Source organism: Lepidochelys kempii, chromosome 7 (assembly GCF_965140265.1).
Source record: "Lepidochelys kempii isolate rLepKem1 chromosome 7, rLepKem1.hap2, whole genome shotgun sequence".
Classification (NCBI taxonomy): domain Eukaryota; kingdom Metazoa; phylum Chordata; order Testudines; family Cheloniidae; genus Lepidochelys; species Lepidochelys kempii.
The window spans coordinates 20,927,256-20,948,789 of NC_133262.1; the positions used below are offsets into that span (position 1 = coordinate 20,927,256).

Below are 21,534 nucleotides of genomic sequence, written 5' to 3' on the forward strand. Positions count from 1 at the left end.
TCTGTAAGAAGCGCGGCAAAACGCAAAGCACGCCGGGATAGGCGGAAGGGTGGCCGGCAAAGCTCCGGGTCCTGGCTGCGGCCCCGGCTTCCCTAACGGCTCCTCCGTTGAGCTGCGACCGATTGAGGTCGCTCTCAGGCTCTCAATCAGGCGCGGAGCCGGGCAGCCCGGGGTCCTTCTGGGAGCGGAGTGAGAGGTCGCAGTGTGGCGCGCCGGCCGCCGCTGGTTCAGGCGCTGGCGGGGACGGACGGGTCGCTGGCTGGGTCAGTCAGTCAGTCAGTCGCCGCGGGCCGGAGCTGCGGAGAGACCACCCCGTCCCTCACCATGTCCTACTGCAGGCAAGAAGGTGCGTGGCGGGGGGAGGGCCGGCCCTCCCCTCAGTGCTGGGGGGGGGAGGGCCCGCGGGGGCGTTGTGTGAAGGGCCCGCTCTCAGGGGCGGGGCACGGCGCGGCTTGGGGGCGCGTGAGGCGGAGGGCGGCCACGGTGACCCCGCGTGGGGTAGAGAGCACGCGGAGCCGCCTTCCTGCCCGCACGTGGGGACAAGCGGCGCCCTGCGCAGCCGTCACGGGCAGTACTCCTTCGAGGGCCATAATTCACGGGTGCAGTGCGGCTGGCTGGCTAGCCTCGGGCGTGGTAAAACCAGGAGCCCGTCCCCCGTGTTTGCGTTCGGTTTTTTGAGCCTTTAGGGTTTGCTCGTGTCCCATTTTCATGTTTTTTCCCCCCTCCTCTCAATCATGACCGCTAGGAGCTTCTTTTATTAAAAAATATATATATATATGTATAGTTGAGTCTCTTCATTCCAGCAATTGCGATGTTAAGAAATACGTCGCCTATCATGAGATTTGTGATAAAATAATGAGAGTTGATCTCTCACTGGCACAAGATGTCCCTGAGGCCAGAGGTTTAGTAGGCATCAAATAAGGCTTAGGCATATGTACGCATGGTAAAAATACCCAGTTATGCTACAATGTAAAAAATAAAACCCTTGCACTTTGCAGCATAAGCCATTTTATAGCAAGCGTTAAATAAGAACCTACTCTCAGGGCTAGTCTACGTGGTGCCTCAGGGGGTTGGGTGAATTCTAAAACATGCCAACGTTCTGCCCTAAGCATTTTAGGATTCACACCCCTCTAGTGCGCATTGCCACACTGTGTAGATGAGACTTAATTGTCCACTATCTGGTTACCTTGTACCTTCCTGTGAAGGGCTGGTGCTGTCTGTGCTGGAGATGCAATACTGGGTTATATGGACCACTCATTCAATCTGGCACTGTAATTTCTATGTCTTTTAGCCAGATTGCACTGTGGTTGTGGTAGCTCTCGCTATCTGAGCTGGGTCAGTACTCAAATGGGAGAACAAGGAAAACCCCAAAGCTGCACAGGATGGTGTGTAAGACATACCGGGAGCATGCCAGTTTGGCTCCACATTGATATCCTAGTATGGCACTACTGGGTGCGGGCTCGAGGGTGGGGCTGGGGATGATGAGTTTGGGGTGCAGAAGGGTGCTCCGGGTTGGCCGGGGGTCTCAGGGTTCGGGCTCAGGCTTACCTCGCGTAGCTCCTGGTCAGGAGTGCAGCGGGGGTAGTAAGGTAGGCTTCCTGCCTGTAGTGGCACCAAGGACTGCGCCTCACCCCGGAAGCGACCAGCAGCAGGTCCAGCTCGTTGGCTGAGGCTCAAAAGCAGCTCTGTGTGGTTCTCACCCACAGGCACCACCATCCCCAGCTCCCATTGGCCGGGAACTGACCAATGGGAGTGCAGAGCTGGTGCTTGGTGTGGGGGGCAGCGCATGGAGCCCCATGCGCGCTCTCCCTCCCGCAAACCCGGCCTAGGAGCCGGACCTGCTGCTGGCCACCCAGCTCTGAAGGCAGCATAGAAATAAGGATGGCAATACCACAACTTTCCTACAGTAGCCAGATTTCACAGTCTGTGACACGTTTTTCATGGCCAGGAATTTGGTAGGACCCTATATATCATACCTACTGCTTCACCGCTATTCACTAGGCCAGTAACTCTGTCGAGGAAGGACATTAGGTTGTTGTGGCATGATTTTTTTCTTGAAAAATCCATGCTGGCTATTCCTTATAACCCTGTTATCCTCTAGGTGCTTACATATGGATTAATAATTTGTTCCAGTATTATTCATGGCTGCAAAGTTTGCTTGACAGGGTGAAGGGTTTGCAGTCATGCACTCTACGGTGTTTGAAATAGCAATTGCCACAAAGACACTTCACACATCTAACTGGTATATTTCAGACACATCGAAATGAAGATTAGTAAATATTTCACCAAACGTTTATACATCTTGTAATTTGTATGTGTCCACTAATGGCAATCATGTTACCGAGAGCTAGGAAAGCCTTAATTTCTAATCCTACCCTCCCTGTTGACTCATTGTGGTAGCTTCAAGGAAATGTGAGATAGAAGGAGGCTATTGTATATCACCCTTTCTCTTCCCTCGCAAATGAAAGATTATTTCCCAATGAAGTTTCCAACATTTCCTTTTGGGAGACTATTCTGCAGTCTCATAGACTTCAGTTAGAAAAATTTACCCTGAGAATCATCCTAAATTTCCCCTAAACTTTCCATTACTCTAGTTTCAGAGTAAAAAGAAAAGGAGTATTTGTGGCACCTTAGAGACTAACCAATTTATTTGAGCATAAGCTTTCGTGAGCTACAGCTCACTTGTATACCCTTGGACCTTCACAGTGAGTTCTATCTTTGCAGTGTTTACACCCTTCAAATCTTATGCAGACTGTATTTTTCTATCCTTGATAGTGTTCACAGCACTTCCCAATTTAATATAATCGGCAAATTTAATGTGCTCTTTACTTTGTTCATGTAAATCACTAATAAAAATATTAAATCCATCCCTAATACAAAAGATCCCCTCAATAGTCCACTAGACACTTGCCTGGAACTCAGCACATGTGCCATTTATCAATACCCTTTGTTTGTGTCCCTTTAGCCAACTCTGTCCATTTGATGATATTGCTATCCAAGCCAGTTTTCAACTTTTCAAAAAGAACAGGAGTACTTGTGGCACCTTAGAGACTAACAAATTTATTTGAGCATAAGCTTTAGTTTTACTGGCTACTGTAGGGAAGTTGCGGTATTGCCATTCTTAAATTGGTTAGTCTCTATGTTTCACAAGTACTCCTGTTCTTTTTGTGAATACAGACTAACACGGCTGCTACTCTGAAACCTGTAACTTTTCAATGTCCCTGATCTTCAGTGAAATGAGCTGTGACCTTGGGTTACAAATTAAGAGCTGCCAGTTTCTTGTTTAACTAGACTGTAAACAGGATATATACAGAGGTGCACCTGAGTTTTAGTTCTTATGGTAACTCAATTGCAAAAATCAATAAATTTTTGACAAGTCACAGTCAAGACTGCCTAAAAGTACTACCTGCTCTGTAGCAAATTACCTTACATGCATATTAGAAAGAAACTTCTCCACAAAGAGCAGTAATTCTTAAGGTCACCTTGACGGTAGCCATGCTTGCCAAGATAAGACTAATCACTTTGAATGCTTCAGGGCATAAGATAAACTCCTCCCTAAACCCTGTGGTGTCTGCCCCACATCATCTCCCAGCTCCAAACATATAGCATTGTGGAACTCTACTCCAGTGATGTGCACCCTAATAAAATCTGGCTACAGCTGATTAGATATATTATGGGGTTTTTTAGCTTTCTCTGTTGGAGGAGGAATATTGAACTACATGAATAAATGGTGTAATGTGGTACATAGTTTCTTAGTAATTGACTGATGGTCATTGTTTTTTCTATGCTAAACTTTAACCAGTGCTAGCTAGTTAATATTTTAACTATTAAAAAAAAAAGTTATCTGGTGTTTGACATCTGGGAAAGATCAGTAGGAAGCTAGTTACTTTGCTTTTAAGTTATGTTGCATCTTCATATGTGGCGAGTGCGATAGGGGGTTTGCAGGTGTTCTTAGCAAGCCAGTGGTGCCTTATGGCTCTGACCTTCAAAGCTCACCTGAAATTAGCCACTACATTTGCCGTTTTTAGCTGCCTTAGTATATCCTAGAGGAAATCCTGCCTAGATGCCTCAAGAGAATATGGTTTGGGTCCTGTCTTTACTGTCTAATGGGACACTAAAGTTCAATGCAGAGAAACAAAATGTGGAGAAACAAAACAATTCTTTGCATCAGTCTTCATGGCTGAGGATGTGAGGGAGATTCCCAAACCTGAGCCATTCTTTTTAGGTGACAAATCCGAGGAACTGTCCCAGATTGAGGTGTCATTAAAGGAGGTTTTGGAACAAATTGATAAACTGAACAGTAATAAGTCACTAGGACCATGTGGTATTCACCCAAGAGTTCTGAAGGAACTCAAATGTGAAATTGCAGAACTACTAACTGTGGTATGTAACCTATCATTTAAATCAGCTTCTGTACCAGATGACTGGAGGATAGCTAATGTGATGCCAATTTTTAAAAAAGGCTCCAGAGGTGATCCCGGCAATTACAGGCCAATAAACCTAACTTTAGTACCAGTCAAATTCGTTGAAACTGTAGTAAAGAACAGAATTATCACACACATAGATGAACATGATTTGTTGGAGGAAGAATCAATGTGGTTTTTGTAAAGGGAAATCATGCCTCACCAATCTGCTAGAATTCTTGAGGGGGTCAACAAGCATGTGGAAAAGGGTGATCCTTTGGATATAGTGTACTTAGATTTTCAGAAAGCTTTTGACAACGTCCCTCACCAAAGGTTCTTAAGCAAAGTAAGCTGTCATGGGATAAGAGGGAGGGTCCTCTCATGGATCAATAACTGGTTAAAATATAGGAAACAAAAGGTAAGAATAAATGGTCAGTTTTCAGAATGGAGAGAGGTAAATAGTGGTGTCCCCCAGGGGTCTATACTGGGACCAGTATTGTTCAACATTATAAATGATCTGGAAAAGAGTGGACACAGTGAGGTGGAAAAATTTGCGGATGATACAAAACTACTCAAGATAGTTAAGACCCAGGCAAACTGTGAAGAGTTACAAAGGGATCTCATGAAACTGGATGACTGGGCAACAAAATGGCAGATGAAATTCAGTGTTAAAAAATGCAAAGTAATGCACCTTGGAAAACATAATCCCAACTATACATATAAAAGGATGGGGTCTAAATTAGCTATTACAACTCAAGAAAGAGATCTTGGAGTCATTGTGGATAGTTCTCTGAAAACATACACTCAATGTGCAGCGGCAGTCAAAAAAGCTGACAGTGTTGGGAATCATTAAGAAAGGGATAGATAATAAAACAGAAAATATCATATTGCCTCTAGAAATCCATGGTACGCTCACATCTTGAATACTGCGTGCAGACGTGGTCGCCCCATCTCAGAAAAGGTACCGCAAAGAGAAACAAAAATGATTAGGGGTATGGAACAGCTTTCATGTGAAGAGAGATTAATAAGACTGGGACTCTTCAGCTTGGAAAAGAGATGACTAAAGGGGGATATGATATGATATGATGTCTATAAAATCATGACTGGTATGGAGAAAATAAATAGGCAAGCACTGTTTACTCCTCATAACACAAGAACTACTGGTCACCAAATAAAATTAATAGGCAGCAGGTTTAAAACAAACAAAAGGAAGTATTTCTTCACACAATGCACAATCAACCCGTGGAACTCTTTGCCAGAGGATGTTGTGAAGGCCGAGGCTATAACAGGGTTCAAAAAGAACTGGATAGGTCCATCAGTGGTTATTAGCCAGGGTGAGGAGGGATGCAAAACCGTGTTCTGAAGTGTCCCTAGCCTCTGCTTGCCAGAAGCTGGGAATGGGTGACAGGGGATGGATCACTTGATAATTATCTGTTCTGTTCATTCCCTCTGAAGCCCCTAGCACTGGCCACTGTTGGAAGACAGGATACTGGGCTAGATGGATTATTGGTCTGACCCAGTATGGCCATTGTTGTGTTCTTTTATAACTTTAATTCTGAAAGGTCTTTTCACATAAAGGGTCCCTAATTTTTTTAGTGTCGTTCCTAGGTGTCACTGAAATACAAATAATAGTGGGTCCTGGAGTAATTTCTAACCCCAAGTCCATGAATCCTAAGAGTTGACTCAGAATCTCTGATAGATGGACACCTATAGTAGCCTTGAATCCCTTCAATGAGGACCCCTCTACATCTCCCCTGACATCAAGTTCTATTGCCTAACGGCTCTTATAAAGATGTGAATATTTTTCCTAAATTACCCTGCTGTATCTTAAGCTCATTATGTCTTGCTCTGTCCTTGTTGATTAATCAGAATAAGTGATTCCTGTCCTCTTCATACCATCTTTTATGTATTTGTAGACAGTTATCCTGTCTCGCCTCAGTCAACCTTTTTTCTAGATTGAACGTAGCCTGATTCTCTTAACCTTTCCTTGTAGGTCTTATTTTCCAAATCTTTTTGTCATTTTTTAGCGGCTCTCCTCTGAACACTCTCCAATTTGTCTTTTTTAAAATGTGATGCCCAAAACCGAACACTGCTCCAATTGAAGACTAACCAGGGTCAAGTAGAGCAGACTCATTAGCTCTTAAAATGAATGCATCTGTTTACATGCACAACAGTTCAAAAGCTCGTACTGTGCAGCGGCTTTGTAAGTGGCTTGTTTTGTCTCAGCTTAATCCTTTTTCTGAACTCTTGCTTTTTGTCTTTCCTTAAAATGTTAGGAAAAGACAGAATTATATTTGTAACCAAAGAGGACCATGAGACACCAAGCAGTGCAGAACTGGTAGCAGATGACCCCAATGACCCTTATGAAGACCAAGGTCAGTAACATTTGGTAAGAGGATGGTAAGACATATATTTAACAATCTAAAGTATTTTTGTGGCTCCCATTTAAATTAGTGGAGTAAGTCCCCAGAGAATCTCTAAAAGCTAGGTCATTCTTTTTCCTAATGCAGTACCATTAAACTTACTCTTTAACTTTAACTTACTTTTTACTTTTAAATGGAGACATAATCCTTGTCTGTGTGTGTTCCCCTCTCATATTATCTGGACCAGTGATCTACTAGGTCACTCCAATCCTTGACTCTGGGAGCCAGCCTTACCCTGCTTTGCTGTGAGAACCCCCATTCCTGGGCTGTTCACGCACAGCCTCTAGCATGTAAGTTGCTCCTTGGATTGTGCAACCGAATGACACTAGCCAATATTTCTGGCCCCAGACACAACCCCAGGAACCTCCGTCTTGCAGCATCCAGTTATGCCCGCTGGACACTGCAAGCTTTTATGAGTTTGTCAGTTTAACAAAGAAATTGATATGCACCAGGCTTGTTATCCCAGGGGGAGTCTCTGACATGCTTCAAATCAAAGACACTGCTTCAGGTAGAATAAACAAACAAATTTATTAACTACAAAGGTAGATTTTAAGTGATAGGCAAAAAGTCAGAGTGGTTACCAAAATAAAATAAAAGCACGCAGTCTAAACTCTCAATCCTATTAGACTGGGCAACACCCCACTGGATATTGCAGGCCAGTCACCTCTGTTGGAGTCTTGTTTTCTTCTCAGTGTCTTAGGGCATGGCTGCACTTGCATAAGTAGAGCTCTGGGAGTTGAACCCGCCTTCGGAGAGCGCAGTAGGGAAAGCGCTGCAGTCTGTCCACACCGACAGCTGCAGGCGCACTGGCGTGGCCACATTTGTGGCACTTGCAGCAGCATAGGGAGCGGTGCATTATGGGCAGCTATCCCAGCATGCAACTGACTGCAGCGTGCTTTTCAAATGGGTGGGGTGGGGTGGAGTGTGTTGTGTGTATGTGGTGGGGAGAGTGTGTCAACATGCTGTCTTGTAAGTTCAGACCCCCCCCTCACTCAAAGCAAACAGTAAATGTTTGCTTTTTCTCAGAGCTGATAAGCAGCTGGCTTCTCCAGAATGGAGCTTTGAAAGGGCATTTCCGCATTCCTGCAGCCGATTTCACAATAATGACAAGAGTGGCCACTTGACTTTCGGGGATTATGGGATGTTTCCAGAGGCTGATCAGAGCGCAGTAAAGCAACACCTCGTTCACACTGGCTCCGCGGCGCTCCAGCGGGGGCGCAGCAAACGTTATTCCACTCGCCAAGGTGGAGTACCAGCTGCGCTTTAGCCGCGGAGTCAGAGCACTCTACGTGCCTTGCCAGTGTGGACAGGTAGTGAGCTAGTGTGCCCAGGGCTCCTTTATTGCGCTGTAACTCGCAAGTGTAGCCAAGCCCTTAGTTGCTTGCAGTGAAGGTGGGGACAGGAGAAGGGCCCAGTATGTGTCCACTCTGTCTGTTTTATATCCTCAGTCCATGTGCTTGGGGAGTACAAGTCCAGGCATGTCTGGGGGGCATTGCTGAGTCTCTCCAGGCAAGGTTGAGCAATTCCCCTGGTGTGGCCTCATGCAGGTGAGTCATTGCATTGTAGCTCCCTTGCTGGACAATGGCTGTTGATGGGTTGTTTGACACCCAGCCTGGGCGTTGGTTACTTTCTTTGCTTTTGCCTCTGGGGAGCTAATATCTGGCTGATTCCCCAACTTACAGCATGTTTTAGTGACCACCATACAACACACTTCTCATAACTTCATATGCATTAATGATACACATATATGGATAAAAGAAAAGAAAAGGAGTACTTGTGGCACCTTAGAGACTAACCAATTTATTAGAGCATAAGCTTTCGTGAGCTACAGCTCACTTCCTCAGATGCATATCATGGAAATATGGATAGAGAATGACTTTCAGCAGAGCATAACCTTTCCCCTGATACCTTACAAGGCATGCTTTATATGTGAGATCACAATTCCATGAAAATGAGGAATATGGGCGTTACAGTACGCTCCCCCAAAGACCGTTAATCATGTCTTGAACAGGTCTAAGAGGAGGAGTTAACGCAGTTTAATGCCATACAGTAGCTTAGTGTTTCTCTAACTTCTTTATTCTGCATGTTTTCTAATGGTCCCCCTTCAGCCTCAACTACTTATTCTACACCCAGTAACCCATTTCAACAAGTACTAAAACTATTTTCCTCCTCCTGTCACATAATGACCACTCTAAAGGGATCCAGTTGGCACTAATGCTTTAAGAGGCAAGTAATTTAACATTTGCAGTTTGGAACTGAAGTTTGCCAAAATATCATGCAAGATAAACCAGTACTGTTGCTAAACCGTTCACATCTGCAAGTGAACAAATTTAAGAACTCTCTGCTTTTACTATTGCTATTTATTCTGCTTTTTGTGAGACAGAATAACATGGGATTAAGCCTTGTAAAATCATGGTTGCCTTGGGCAAGTAATCTTTTTTTCTTAAAATCGGTGAGTAAAATATCTTAGTTTATAGTCATGGTAAAAGCTGAGTGGATATATTTTGACCCAGGCTAATAAATGTCTGTGAAAATTTAAGACTGGATTTGGGATTTATTGGATTGCTTTTATGTTCACCAGGCACAAAAGGCAACTGTTTGAAATATGAGTGCCAGAAGTTGGGACCTGAATGGAAACAATCTCATTTTTAGAGGTGCTATTACTATTCACAGCTCCTGTTGAAATCAATTGGAACTGTGGACACTCAAGCAATTCTGAAAATTGGTTGCTTTTATTTGGGTGCATAAGTTCAGGTACTCCAGTTTGAAATTTGGCTGTAATGTCTACTTCAGTTTGCATGAATTGAGGTATACTAAGTATCAAGTCTTGTTGCCTCCAACTTTGACTGAAGTTGAGCTAAGTTGTTTCTTTTCCCAGCTGAAAATCTGCTAAACATACAGTAGTTAGCAGAAACTCTGCCCCTAGCATTTTAATCTCCAGGGGGCAGTATTCACACATCATTTAGCACTCAGAAAAGGATATTGGTGGTACAAACAAACATACAGTACACAATCTAATTTGAACCATCTTTTCCTGTATAATTAAACTTTTTTGTTTTCATACATAGATTTGTGCTAAAATGAGCGTGCATTACATACCTGCACAGATTCTGAACCTGTTTACAGCAGTATTCAGAGTGAACACATCCTCAACATGGATCCTTTGACTTTTGTAATGATCTAAATGAAAATTGGGACAAGGGAATAGAGAAATCTTTTGACTTTAGATGCTACATGTATGTCAGGTGAACAGACTTCTTTCAGATAGAACAGTAACTTACCAGACTCCTTCCCATAGCATTCTTGATTCAAAGTCAAAAGTTTCTTTTGAAGTTTAGGACAGTACGGTGAGAGATGCTCTGTACCCCAATCTCTCGGCCATCAGTCAGTTCACCCACTCAGAAGGCTGCTAGAATCTATGAAGTGGGGCGATATTCTGAGGTATTGCTCAGTAAGGATGTGATAGCATATGTATGTTAGAAAGAACATTTAACCCTGGTGTGTGCAGTTGTTTAACCCAAGACATTTAGTATTAGCCCAGTATCTGTGAATTTAAGACAATGTTATGTTTAGGTGGTAGGTTGAGAGAACAGCCCATGTGGAACTTCTTGTGAAAGCTAGTAATAAAAGATGATTAAACATAACTTCACAGTAACAGGTAAGTAGAAACAGACATTCTTACACAGTACTTGATGATGTACCTCAGATAAGGTGCTCAAAATAAGTTCAATTGGCCTTCTCAATATATGGGACTGGCAGGCTTGGTGTGATTGAGGTTAACCTTACACCCTTTCTGAGATGAAAAGAAATAGCTGGTTTCCCCCTTAAACTTTCCAGTGTGTGTGTCTTTTTTCTGAAAGATGTGTTGAAGCTAAAGTTTAGTGTCTGTCAGGAGTTCCTTTACCCCTCATATTTTCAGGCAGGATGTGTTACTAGCTAAGAGCCAATGCTCAAACAGCAGATTTGTTTTCACCAATCTGCACAATAAGATTTGTCAGCATCTCCTCTATGAAAACAGTGCATCAGCTTCTAAAGATTTCAAGTAGAATCTGGTACTGGCCATGAAATCCAAACTATTTGCATCTGTTTTCTTCTCAATTTATGTCTGTATATACAACTCCCTGATTATGGAGAGGAGAATAGAGCCCACAGTATCTACAAATAGTCAGTTCTGTAATACAGTTGACCCTTATATGAAAAGCATTTTCTGAGAGAAATTTATCTGATCAGCCAGTTATTGTACTCTGTGGAAAAAACAATGAGGAAATGTATTTAAATGCTGTCTCAAATTTTTAGAAAAAGCCGTTTTAAGTATAGTGTTAATAGCCTGTGATGGGTGATCTTTTTCATTGATTAATATAGCGGTGGTAAGATCCCAACTCCCTTCTGCCTGGCCTGTCTCTCTTCTGCAAAACTAGACTACCAGAAATAAAGATCCCACCACAACCTCACATCTGGAGAACATATAAGCTCTTGGAGATGTTATAATGCATGTTAACAGTTCATAGACTGATAAGTCACCTTACGTGGTGTATAACTGAACAAAAAAGACTGCTGCTTATATTGGCAAATTCTTACATTCATGCAGTCTTGGGATATAGGAAGCTGCTTCAAGTCTTCGAATATCTCCCGTTATCATTGTAAAGACAGTGTGTTGGAATTTTTTTAAGTGACACTTCTGTTCTGCACTAGAAGTCATGTCTTCAACAACCAGGGCTTCTCTAGTAATGGGGTGTGTGAATTTAAACTTACCTTATTGGAACTGAGCCATAACAGTTCAGGATATTTTGAGTTATATTACTAATTATGGTCCAGCAAGCCAGTGAGGTTTGCTGTATTGTCAGTGCCAGATCAAAAGAGGGAAGAAAAGGATCTCTTGGCGTTGGTGTGATGCAGAACAGCCATGCAAGTGATTCGAACATGAACTCTGAGCATAGTTGTTCTCTTGGGACCTGTAAGGACAAGTTTCTGTGTTGTTCTTTCATGGCAGTGGTTGCACAAATGAAGTTAGTATGTCATAGAGTCTAGATTCTTTCCCAGTTGGACAGCCTGGGCAGAATTTTAAGGTGGCCAAGACAACTCATCTGGAAGGGCCAGTGAAATTGCCATGTTTATGTTGGATGTGGAGGGGCTTTGGTGGGAGGGAGATATGTATCCTCTCACAAAGCAGTAATTCCAGCACTTTAGACCACCTGCTAGCTGTACTCTGGATTTATATTCCCAATTTGGCCTGTCCAGGCCTATTATGGGTGGGGAAGGAGAGAGAAAAGGCCAGAAGCTAGTTGTGTTGGGAAAATCTTGCAGTGAAAAGGATATTTTATCCTTGTCCTTTCCATTAGAAATACATATGATCCAACATGAAAGTGGTTTTTGCATTAAATACTGTAGTATGCTTTTTTGAATATGCCGTGAGTTGCTGCCAAAATTTAAGGGTTTTCTCAAAGTTTCTCACTTCAGTTTTCCAAAGCTACAACAATAAAACAATCAAATAAAAAAAATAAACAATTCACATATCACAGATTGCAGTTGTATCTGAGTGGAGTGAAATCTATGGAGAGGAAAGACATGGGCAAAACATTTTGAAGCATTGTAGGGCAGGAGCTCTAGTTTATTGTGTGGTTTTTATTTAAAAGAAAATTTGGAAAAGTCTTTAGGCGATCATAAAGTAACATGCAGGTTTTTTTAATTTAGCTTATACTTTGAACAGGAGATATGATTTCCAGTGTTCAACTTCTGTGGCATAATTCACAGTAATGGCCCTTTTGATCTTTTTTTACTGTACTATACACAGAATAATCACATTTAAAGAGGAATATGATTATTATATTAAGTCATTAATCTGCACTGAGTCCTAATATAATGTAAACCTTTACATTTATGCAGAATGTGATCATTATTTTGCAGCCTTCCTAACGCATGGTATTACAATGCAAAACATAATTGTTGTTGTAGCTCCAGTTGTTAAATTCCTCTTTTAAATCAAAGATTATCTTTATTAAGTTTCTGATCAATAGTTTGCATAGGAAAATCCTAATTATATGCTGTTTCTCTTGGGTAAGATATAGGTGTATTGTTCTTCTCCCCTTCTACACTGTCAGTTATGAGGATTCAGTTACAATTATTAAAATGTCTGGAGCCCACTTTCTAAGCCAGAAGTATTAAAAGTACAATGGGCAAAGCTGCAGATGATTCCCAACTAAGTGGGATGGCAAAGTGTGTGAGAGATTTTAATTATAGCTTTTAGAACATAAAAGCAGTACCTAAAGTTACATTGTGACTCTCATTATAACATCCTTTCTTCGCAGGGGTGGGCAGGGCAAATTGCCTAAGAATCTCGTCATCAGCATTTGAATTACCGAAAGATGAAAAAATATTTTTCCCAATCTAAGACTTTGCTTTTTGCTTCCACATGCAAACAGATGAATATTACAGGTGTCAAATTTTTCAGGGTGACTGTTCCTAACTGAGGACCTGTTCCTATCACTTGCAAAATCTATATAATTTAAAATTGAGAAACCTGTTATAATTGTTTTTAAATAGTTTGTGCATGCCAGGTGACTTTTGTGAATGTTACAGCACTGTTAGCATAACTAATGTCTTACGTAGAAAGAGTTAGTTAATCACAAAAGATTCTAAATAAATAGATTTCAGTGTAAAAGCAGGTTCTGTATTGAAATAATTGTCTAGTGGCAGGAGTGGTTCCCAAAACTGCTGGTGAAGGCACAGGCCCTTCCCTTAAATTTCCCATTACACAACAAACGAGGATCATAAACAGACCAAAAAAAAAAAAAAATCAGCGGAAGGAAAGGATGCTACAAGATCAAGTTGGGTACATGTCTTGACAGTTCCATTAACTTTAGTGCTTTTGTGGGTTTTTTAAACTTTTCATAGGTGAGACAGTAGAAGTGAGTTTTGAGGATAAATTTATGACTTGACTTCCTCTTTGCACTGCAAGAGAGAATTGTGTGGCTTTCCAGTCTTGCTAAAGAAACCAGCAGAGCTTTTTAAGCTCCCAGTCTTCAATAACTTAATTTTGAAGAGCCTACAAGTTCCTCAAGGCTAATTGTTTTGGGGTTTTCCTGAGGTTTTTTTAATGGGGAGCGTGTCTGAAGAGGATTGAGAAACTAAAATGTTAATGTTTTGAATTTGAAATATTCAGAAGTAAGGAAGTTAAAACAAAGGTTCTCCTAAGAATGTTAACTCATCATCATTGCACCTTTTGCAATTTATATTCCTGTGTTTTAAAGGTGTACAAAACATAAATATTAAGTGCCCTTATAAAATATACAAGATATGCCAAACTCATATTCACTTCTTGCATTCTGGGTATTTTAAATTTTTAGATTCCAATGCCAGAAGGGACCATTGTGTTCATACAGGCTCACCTCTGTGTAACACAGGCCATAGAACTTCCTCAATATAATTATTGAGTAGATGTTTTTCTAAAAGATATAATCTTAATTTAAAAATTGCAAGTGATGAAGAATCAACCATGACCCTTGGCAAATTGTTCCAAGATTAATTATATTCTGTTAAAAATTTATGTCTTCTTTCCAGTCTGAGGTTTTGTCTAGCTTCAGCTTCTGGCCATTGGCTCATGTTATACATTTGCAAGATTGAATTACCCATTATCAAATATTTGTTCCCCATGTAGTAGTTATAAACTATGATCAGGTCACCCCATAACCTTCTCTATGTTAAGCTAAATAAATTGAGTTCCTTTAGTCTGTCACTATAAGGTGTGTTTTCTAATTCTTTAATCATTCTCATGGCTCTTCTCTGAACCCTTTCCAATTTATCGACACGCTTCTTGAATTATTGACACCAAAATTGAACAGAGTATTCCAGCAGAGGTCACACCAGTGCCAAAAACGGAGGTAAAATAACTCTTTTTCTACTCAAAATTCCCCTGTTTATGCATCCAAGAATCACATTAGCCCTCTTGGCCATAGAATCACACTGGAAGCGCATGTGCAGTGACTCTATCACAACCCCCAAATCTTTTTCAGAGTCACTGCATCCCAGGATAGAGTCCCCCATCGTGTAAGTGTGGCCTACATTCTTTGTTCCTAGATATATCCTTAGGTGTATTAAGACGCATATTGTTTGCTGGCGTCCAGATTACCAGGTGATCGCACTTGGTCTGTATCAGTGACCTATCCTCTTCAGCATATACCATTCCCTCGATTATTGTGTCATCTGCAAAGTTTGTCAGTGATAATTTATGATTTCTTCCAGGTCACTGATAAAAATGTTCAATAGCCAACAACCAATCTTTGCGGGACCCCACTAGAAACACATCTGCTGGATAATGATTCGCAGTTTGCCGTTTGAGACCTCTGTTAGCCAGTTTTTAATCCATTTAATGGGTGCCAAGTTCGTTTTATATGATTCACGTTTCTTAATCAAAATGTCATGCAATACCAAGTCAAATGCCTTAAAAAAGCTAACAATGTTGGGAATCATTAGGAAAGGTATAGATAATGAGACAGAAAATATCATATTGCCTCTATATAAATCCATGGTACGCCCACATCTTGAATACTCCGTGCAGATGTGGTCACCCCATCTCAAAAAAGATACATTGGGACTTGGAAAAGGTTCAGAAAAGGGCAACAAAAATGATCAGAGGTATAGAATGACTGCTGTATGAGGAGACATTAATAAGACTGGGACTTTTCAGCTTGGAAAAGAGATGACTAAGGGGAAATATGATAGAGGTCTATAAAATCATGACTGGTGTGGAGAAAGTACATAAGTGTTAGTTATTCCTTCTCATAACACAAGAACTAGAGGCCACCAAATAAAATTTATAGGCAGCAGGTTTAAAACAAACAAAAGGAAGTATTTTTTCACACAACACACAATCAACCCGTGGAACTCTTTGCCAAAGGATGTTGTGAAGGCCAAGGCTATAACAGGGTTCAAAAAAGAACTAGATAAATTCGTGGAGGATAGGTTCATCAATGGCTATTAGCCAGGATGGGCAACCTCTGTTTGCCGGAAGCTGGAAATGGGCGACAGGGGATGGATCACTTGATGACTACCTGTTCTGTTCATTTCCACTGGGGCACCTGGCATTGGCCACTGTCAGAAGACAGGATACTGGGCTAGATGGACCTTTGGCCTGACCCCATATGGCCATTCTTATGTTCTTATAACGCCGTTGGATGATTTTAAAAAAATGATGCCCAGCAGAACGCCACTTACAAGCATTTAATAAAGGGAAGACTTTAGAGGTGCAATAGATAATAGATATACAAGCTCACATTACAAGCCAACTGCAACAAAAGTCAATATTCCAAGAATGAATTTATAATGTTAAAGGGAATCCTAATGCAGATCTCTGCATCTCTGATACAACCTAATTATAGGCACTTAAGTAGGTTAGAGAGGACAAAACATGTATTACCATAAGTGCAGACATTTTTATTTGTGGTTGTGATATCAATTTCCATTATCTAAGAGGGTTTAGGTTGGATGAGCTCTGCAACGAATTGCCAGCCTAAGCCCTGGATCTGTTATGATGCCAATTGAGTGGTTTTCAAGCGTAGCCTCAACTAGTATTTAACAGTAGGTCTGGATTAGAGGATCAATGTGCTGCAGACTACCTCCAGAAGAAAAAGTGCAATTTACTATTAGTTCAGAGATTACATTAAAAAAAAAAAAAAAAATCCTGCCCACTTGCTTCATGTAAAAGGATGTTCTATGTGCCCCTAGTGGTGTCTGGGTAGAATTCTAGCTAATATACTATATCACTTTTAGTGTAGGGAGACTCCTCTGTGCCTCTGGTCCACTGGGAACAAAGCTCTTACTCTTGTTCAGCTTTCTTTTAAAATGTGGTTTCTGTGCAGTTGGTATTAGAAGCTTGTGTCTTTTAATGATGAGATTAGTGGAGTTATACCTATTTTTCTACTCTTAAAATATCCAGGAGTAAGCGCCAAAGATTCATGTGTGGAAAGTCATAATTTACAATTGAATTTTCTACATCACCATGCAGTCTTGAGTTTTAAAACTAATAATTTCTGTTTCAGATTGGAGAGTTATATGACAAGGAATTTTATTACTGCAATGCCCTGATCAGGTTATTTTCAGAAAACTTTTTCTATGTTCTTAAAGTATTTGAGACACAGCCAGTCATTTTAACAGTTGATATTCCGTAATTTCCCTCAGTGACTTCAAATTCTAGTTTGGTCTATTTACAAAGCAAAACCATATTTATTTTACACTGCAAGATCAATCTACATTCTTTCTGCTTGATATCATCCCTAGCAATAGAGAGTCTTCAACAGGCTGTCCACCTTTTTTTATGACCTCCTGCTTTCTCTCCCCCAACCCCCCAGCTATAGTTTGCCAAAGATGCCATGATGTACTGTACTAGCTACATCTTGTCCATGAAGGAGATTGAATTTTTTCCAGCAGGATAAGTGACAATTCTGTGAGCATGTCCAAAAGACCTATGCATGACAATGTTCCAGTCTTTGGGTAGTAAATAGTACTTCCAGCACAGAAATGGTATAACGGGGACTGTGCAGTTTACTATTAGACTTAGTGTAAAACAGATAGTCTGAATTCAGTGCCTTCTGGGGTGCTGAACCAAACCCACTTTGCTTCAGTTGTAAAAGCTGTTTTCTCCTGGCCTGATCTGGTTGAATGGACGTGAACTCCAGAGACTCACAAGATTCTTGAGCAAAAAATAGTAAACGTTTTAAGTGTGTATACTACAGTGAGTGCTTAGCTATTTTTTTCCCTACTTTGTTCATTTTTGTTTTTAAAAATAAAACATGAATTGTGGCCCTCGAGCACTTGGGGTAACATAACCTATAGGCCCTGTGCAGATAGAATCTTCAGAGAGAATCTTAAACTCTAAGAAGTCTCTCCTGAGCATGTGCAAACTTCAAATAAATAAATAAAGCATATAACTCAGCCAAATCTGGGCAGATTTCCACAGGGACAGCAAAAGACACATCCCTGATACAAAGGCCACTGTCCTTCCAAATTTCAAGTCCCTGTCACTAAAGCTTTTCAAAGAAAAAGTCACCCAAATTTTTTTAACATGGGCAAAACATCTTTTCCTAGCCTTGTTCTCAGCAATGGCTGAAGCTTTATGGCTTAAATTTTCAAAAAATAAATTCAACTGAGGCAGACACTCATCAAGGAAAACTTCAGTTCAAACAGTTAAAAGTTTGGCAACATAATAAGTGACTGGAAACAGGGACTTATAGTGGTAAGTATCAGGTGACCTTAAGTTATCATCTTCTTGGGGGATGAAGGCTAGTAGCACAACCTATAATAACATTACCAATTTACTTTATTTTATTTTTTTACAAACTTACGTTTCTTGATATTGTTAAGCTGTTTAACTTCTTGCCTTCACGTTTTGTGTTTTCATTCCTAGAATAGATCTTGATATCTTTTTCCTGTGATGTTGTCATTGTGTCCTCTCTTCTGTACATTGTCTTCTCTGTTTCCTTCCCTATCATTTCTTTATTCTCCCAGAGACTGAATTGGGACATGAGCTAACCTCTCCTCTTTCCCTTTCTCAGCAGTGAGTCATACAGGTCAGAGTTGAGGCACAAAGGCTAGGCAATAAAGGGTGGCTTGCACTGCCACTGTTGATTCTGTACTGGTTTTGTGGATATAATAAAGAACCTCAGACTTCAGTGCTGTCGCCCAGTACATTTCATAGAACAAAATTCACCTAAAAACAAAGAAGAAAACCTATAGGGCACCTAATTTTTATTCTGTCTTTTGTCTTTTTGTTCAGGATTGATATTGCCGAATGGAGATATCAATTGGAATTGCCCGTGCCTTGGTGGAATGGCTAGTGGTCCCTGTGGGGAACAATTCAAATCGGCCTTTTCCTGTTTCCACTATAGCACAGAAGAAATAAAGGGATCGGACTGTGTGGACCAGTTCCGGGCTATGCAGGAGTGCATGCAGAAGTATCCAGACCTTTACCCCCAAGAAGATGATGAAGAGAGAGAAAATCAGAGCAAAGATTTGGAAACTACTCCTACAGAGGCTGCAGTAGCCAAAGAGGAGAAGGGATCTAGCTAATGAAGATGCATGGAGGCTCTTGTCTCCACTCCTTAAAATCAGACACATGGACGTTTTGAAAAGTGTCTGTCTTTTGAGTCTTCAAGAAGTGTTTCACCTTTAATGTTCTATACACTGTGTTGTATGAAATAACTTATTACAGGAGCAGAGACCTCAGCCCTGTGGTCTTAAAAGTAAACACTGCAGAAAGAGCAAGTCTATATGTATGTACTGTGTAAACTGTTAGTGGGTACAGCCACTGCTTTAAAAAAAAATTTCTCCAGTTCTCAGTTTGCAGATTGGGTTGAATAATGTCTGTAAAAGTATAAAACATACTTCTTTCAACCAAAAAGTTCCATTAGCCAGTGTGTCAGGTCTATATCCATTTCAGTTCATTCTGATCAGTAGTTGTTCCTTTTCAATGTGTTCTGTGCTGTTGATAGGAAAAGCTTTTTGTGGAATTTCTTAAAGCTTCTCTGCTGGGGAGTAGCCCTTAAAGTTGGAAAGGAGCTAAGCTTAAAAGTTGCAAACGCCATAATTTCAAATGGCACTAAAAGGTATTGGCTGCATATACTACTGATTCCAGGTAAAGATTTCCTGAAAACTAAAGTTAAAATGTGTGGCTTTTTAAATGTTATGAATTGAATATGGCTCTTGCCTTTTGAAAATGGTGGTGTGTTGAGCAGTTTTTGATAAAACTATCAAGTGAATGGGAAGAATGCTGATCACTGTGTTCTTTTGTTCTGAAAGCCCAGCTTTTGGGGTCCCTCTGTTAGTGCCTGTTCCTTCTGTATAGACATGTTCTTACAATATGCCATTGACAATAAAATTGAAATGTTACCCGGAGTAACACCCTCAGAGCAGATATTGTGACTTGAGCAGATATTAAAAAAGCAAAATCTTTTTACCTTGCTTAGAAGCCTGTCTCATTGTTTTTACTCACCTCCCAGAAGTCCATAGTGGCTATGAAGCAACAAGAACCTCTTGCCATAGTCCATGAATCATGTGAAGTTAAGTATATGTAACATGAAAGATATGATGATTTGCTTTAGATTTGTATATGGACAGTATATTATAAAAATTACATTGGATTACAACTTGCAGGTCAAAGGGATAATACATTTACCACCCTTTCCACTAGCAAAGAGACGGCCATGATAGTCAATGTGATACTGAAGCCTTGGGTAAGATCCCTTTCATAATATGAAAGTACCATGTGTAACTTGCCTTTACGCTCATTAATCGGTTGTTACCAAAATATAGCAAAGTACATTTTACAATAGCACTAATTCGCTCCAGCAGGTGTTTCGCTCCAGCAGGTGTGATAATGTTTAGATACTTGCCTCCCTTGGGGGGCTGAAAGCCTTTGGCTTCATCACTCAACACTGTTGATATGCCCTGTATCAATACTTTGGTTTAGTGTTACTTTCTTATTAATGACAGGTTTCAGAGTAGCAGCCGTGTTAGTCTTTATTCGCAAAAAGAAAAGGAGTACTTGTGGCACCTTAGAGACTAACCAATTTATTTGAGCATAAGCTTTCCTGAGCATCCGATGAAGTGTGCTGTAGCTCACAAAAGCTTATGCTCAAATAAATTTGTTAGTCTCTAAGGTGCCACAAATACTCCTTTTCTTATTAAGTTATTTCAGTGTAAATGGACCTATTTATTCTCTTCTGCTAGCCTCTAAAGCACTGTCTGCCCTCTTTGAATTTCAATAGTAGTTGAATCTTCATTCAGGATTAGGTAGTTGGTAATAACTCAGTCCTGGGGGGCTGAATAGCAAGTATTCTGGGCAGACTTTAAAAGAAGCAAAGTGTGCGAAAGTTTCAGTCTGTGCATGAAACAGTCAGCAAAACAGTTGCCAAGTTAACAACCTGAGAAAGTGGGCACAAAAGTGACAGTGATAAACCTTGATGACTAGGCATTTGGGTCATGGAGAAATGAAATTTCAGACAAACAGAAAAATACTGAGCACTGATAACGAATCACGTGTACCTGAACCTTTGTCTTTCAAAAGGAAACCCAGCTTGTGATTTGTTAAAGGAATACCAGAGTGTGAAGGAGTGCTCTGTTCTCAGAATTGCTTGCCTGTTGTGCTTCTGTGGTGTGCTTTTCTTTCCCACACTGCCTTGTCACCTTGCTGCTTTAGGATTTATTATCTGTAACTGAGTATTTGAAGCATCTGTGTACTGAATGCATGAGTTCTAGCCTTGTATTTGTGTTGCATCTCAATCCATACTTCAGTCCCTTGTCAACCTGTCCCATACTGTCAAAAATCATTATGTATTTGTTCCTAGTTGTACCTTCTGTATGCTGTACAAACAGGAAGGAGCATATAGTCCTTTCCTCAGAGAGCTTACATTTTTAATTTCCTAACTAAAACAATGTCAACTTTCAGTATACAATTTTACAATTAAGAGTAGATTGGGTAACTTGTCATAAATTAAAACTAAGTTGCCTCCTGCCATTTCTAATGGCATTCTAATGCCATTTCTATTGTTCATAATTTCTTGTTCCAGACTCTGTGCACTGTCGATCAGTTACCGTGTTCTACCCCAGTGCATTACGCTGGATGATGAAAGGATTGTTGTATTTACAGCATATAGCTTAGCATACTTTAGGGTTTCTTTTGGCCTAAATTATCTGTAGTGAGATAGTGCCTAGGAGTC

General features: G+C 40.8%; 1 protein-coding gene across 2 annotated transcripts; it reads left to right on the top strand.

Annotated features, from left to right (window-relative positions):
* Positions 1–16: 16 nt before the first annotated feature.
* CHCHD4 (coiled-coil-helix-coiled-coil-helix domain containing 4) lies at positions 17–19,711 on the top strand. 2 transcript variants are annotated; one of them, XM_073351314.1, is made up of 4 exons: positions 17–346; positions 6,680–6,778; positions 14,665–14,703; positions 18,594–19,711. In XM_073351314.1, the coding sequence occupies exons 1-4, from the start codon at positions 325–327 to the stop codon at positions 18,884–18,886; spliced, it is 453 nt and encodes a 150-aa protein (XP_073207415.1). In that variant the 5' UTR covers positions 17–324; the 3' UTR covers positions 18,887–19,711. The 2 variants fall into 2 exon arrangements, with proteins under 2 accessions (XP_073207415.1, XP_073207416.1); XM_073351315.1 differs by lacking the exon at positions 14,665–14,703 and having other exon boundaries at positions 18–346.
* The last annotated feature ends 1,823 nt before the right edge of the window (positions 19,712–21,534 follow it).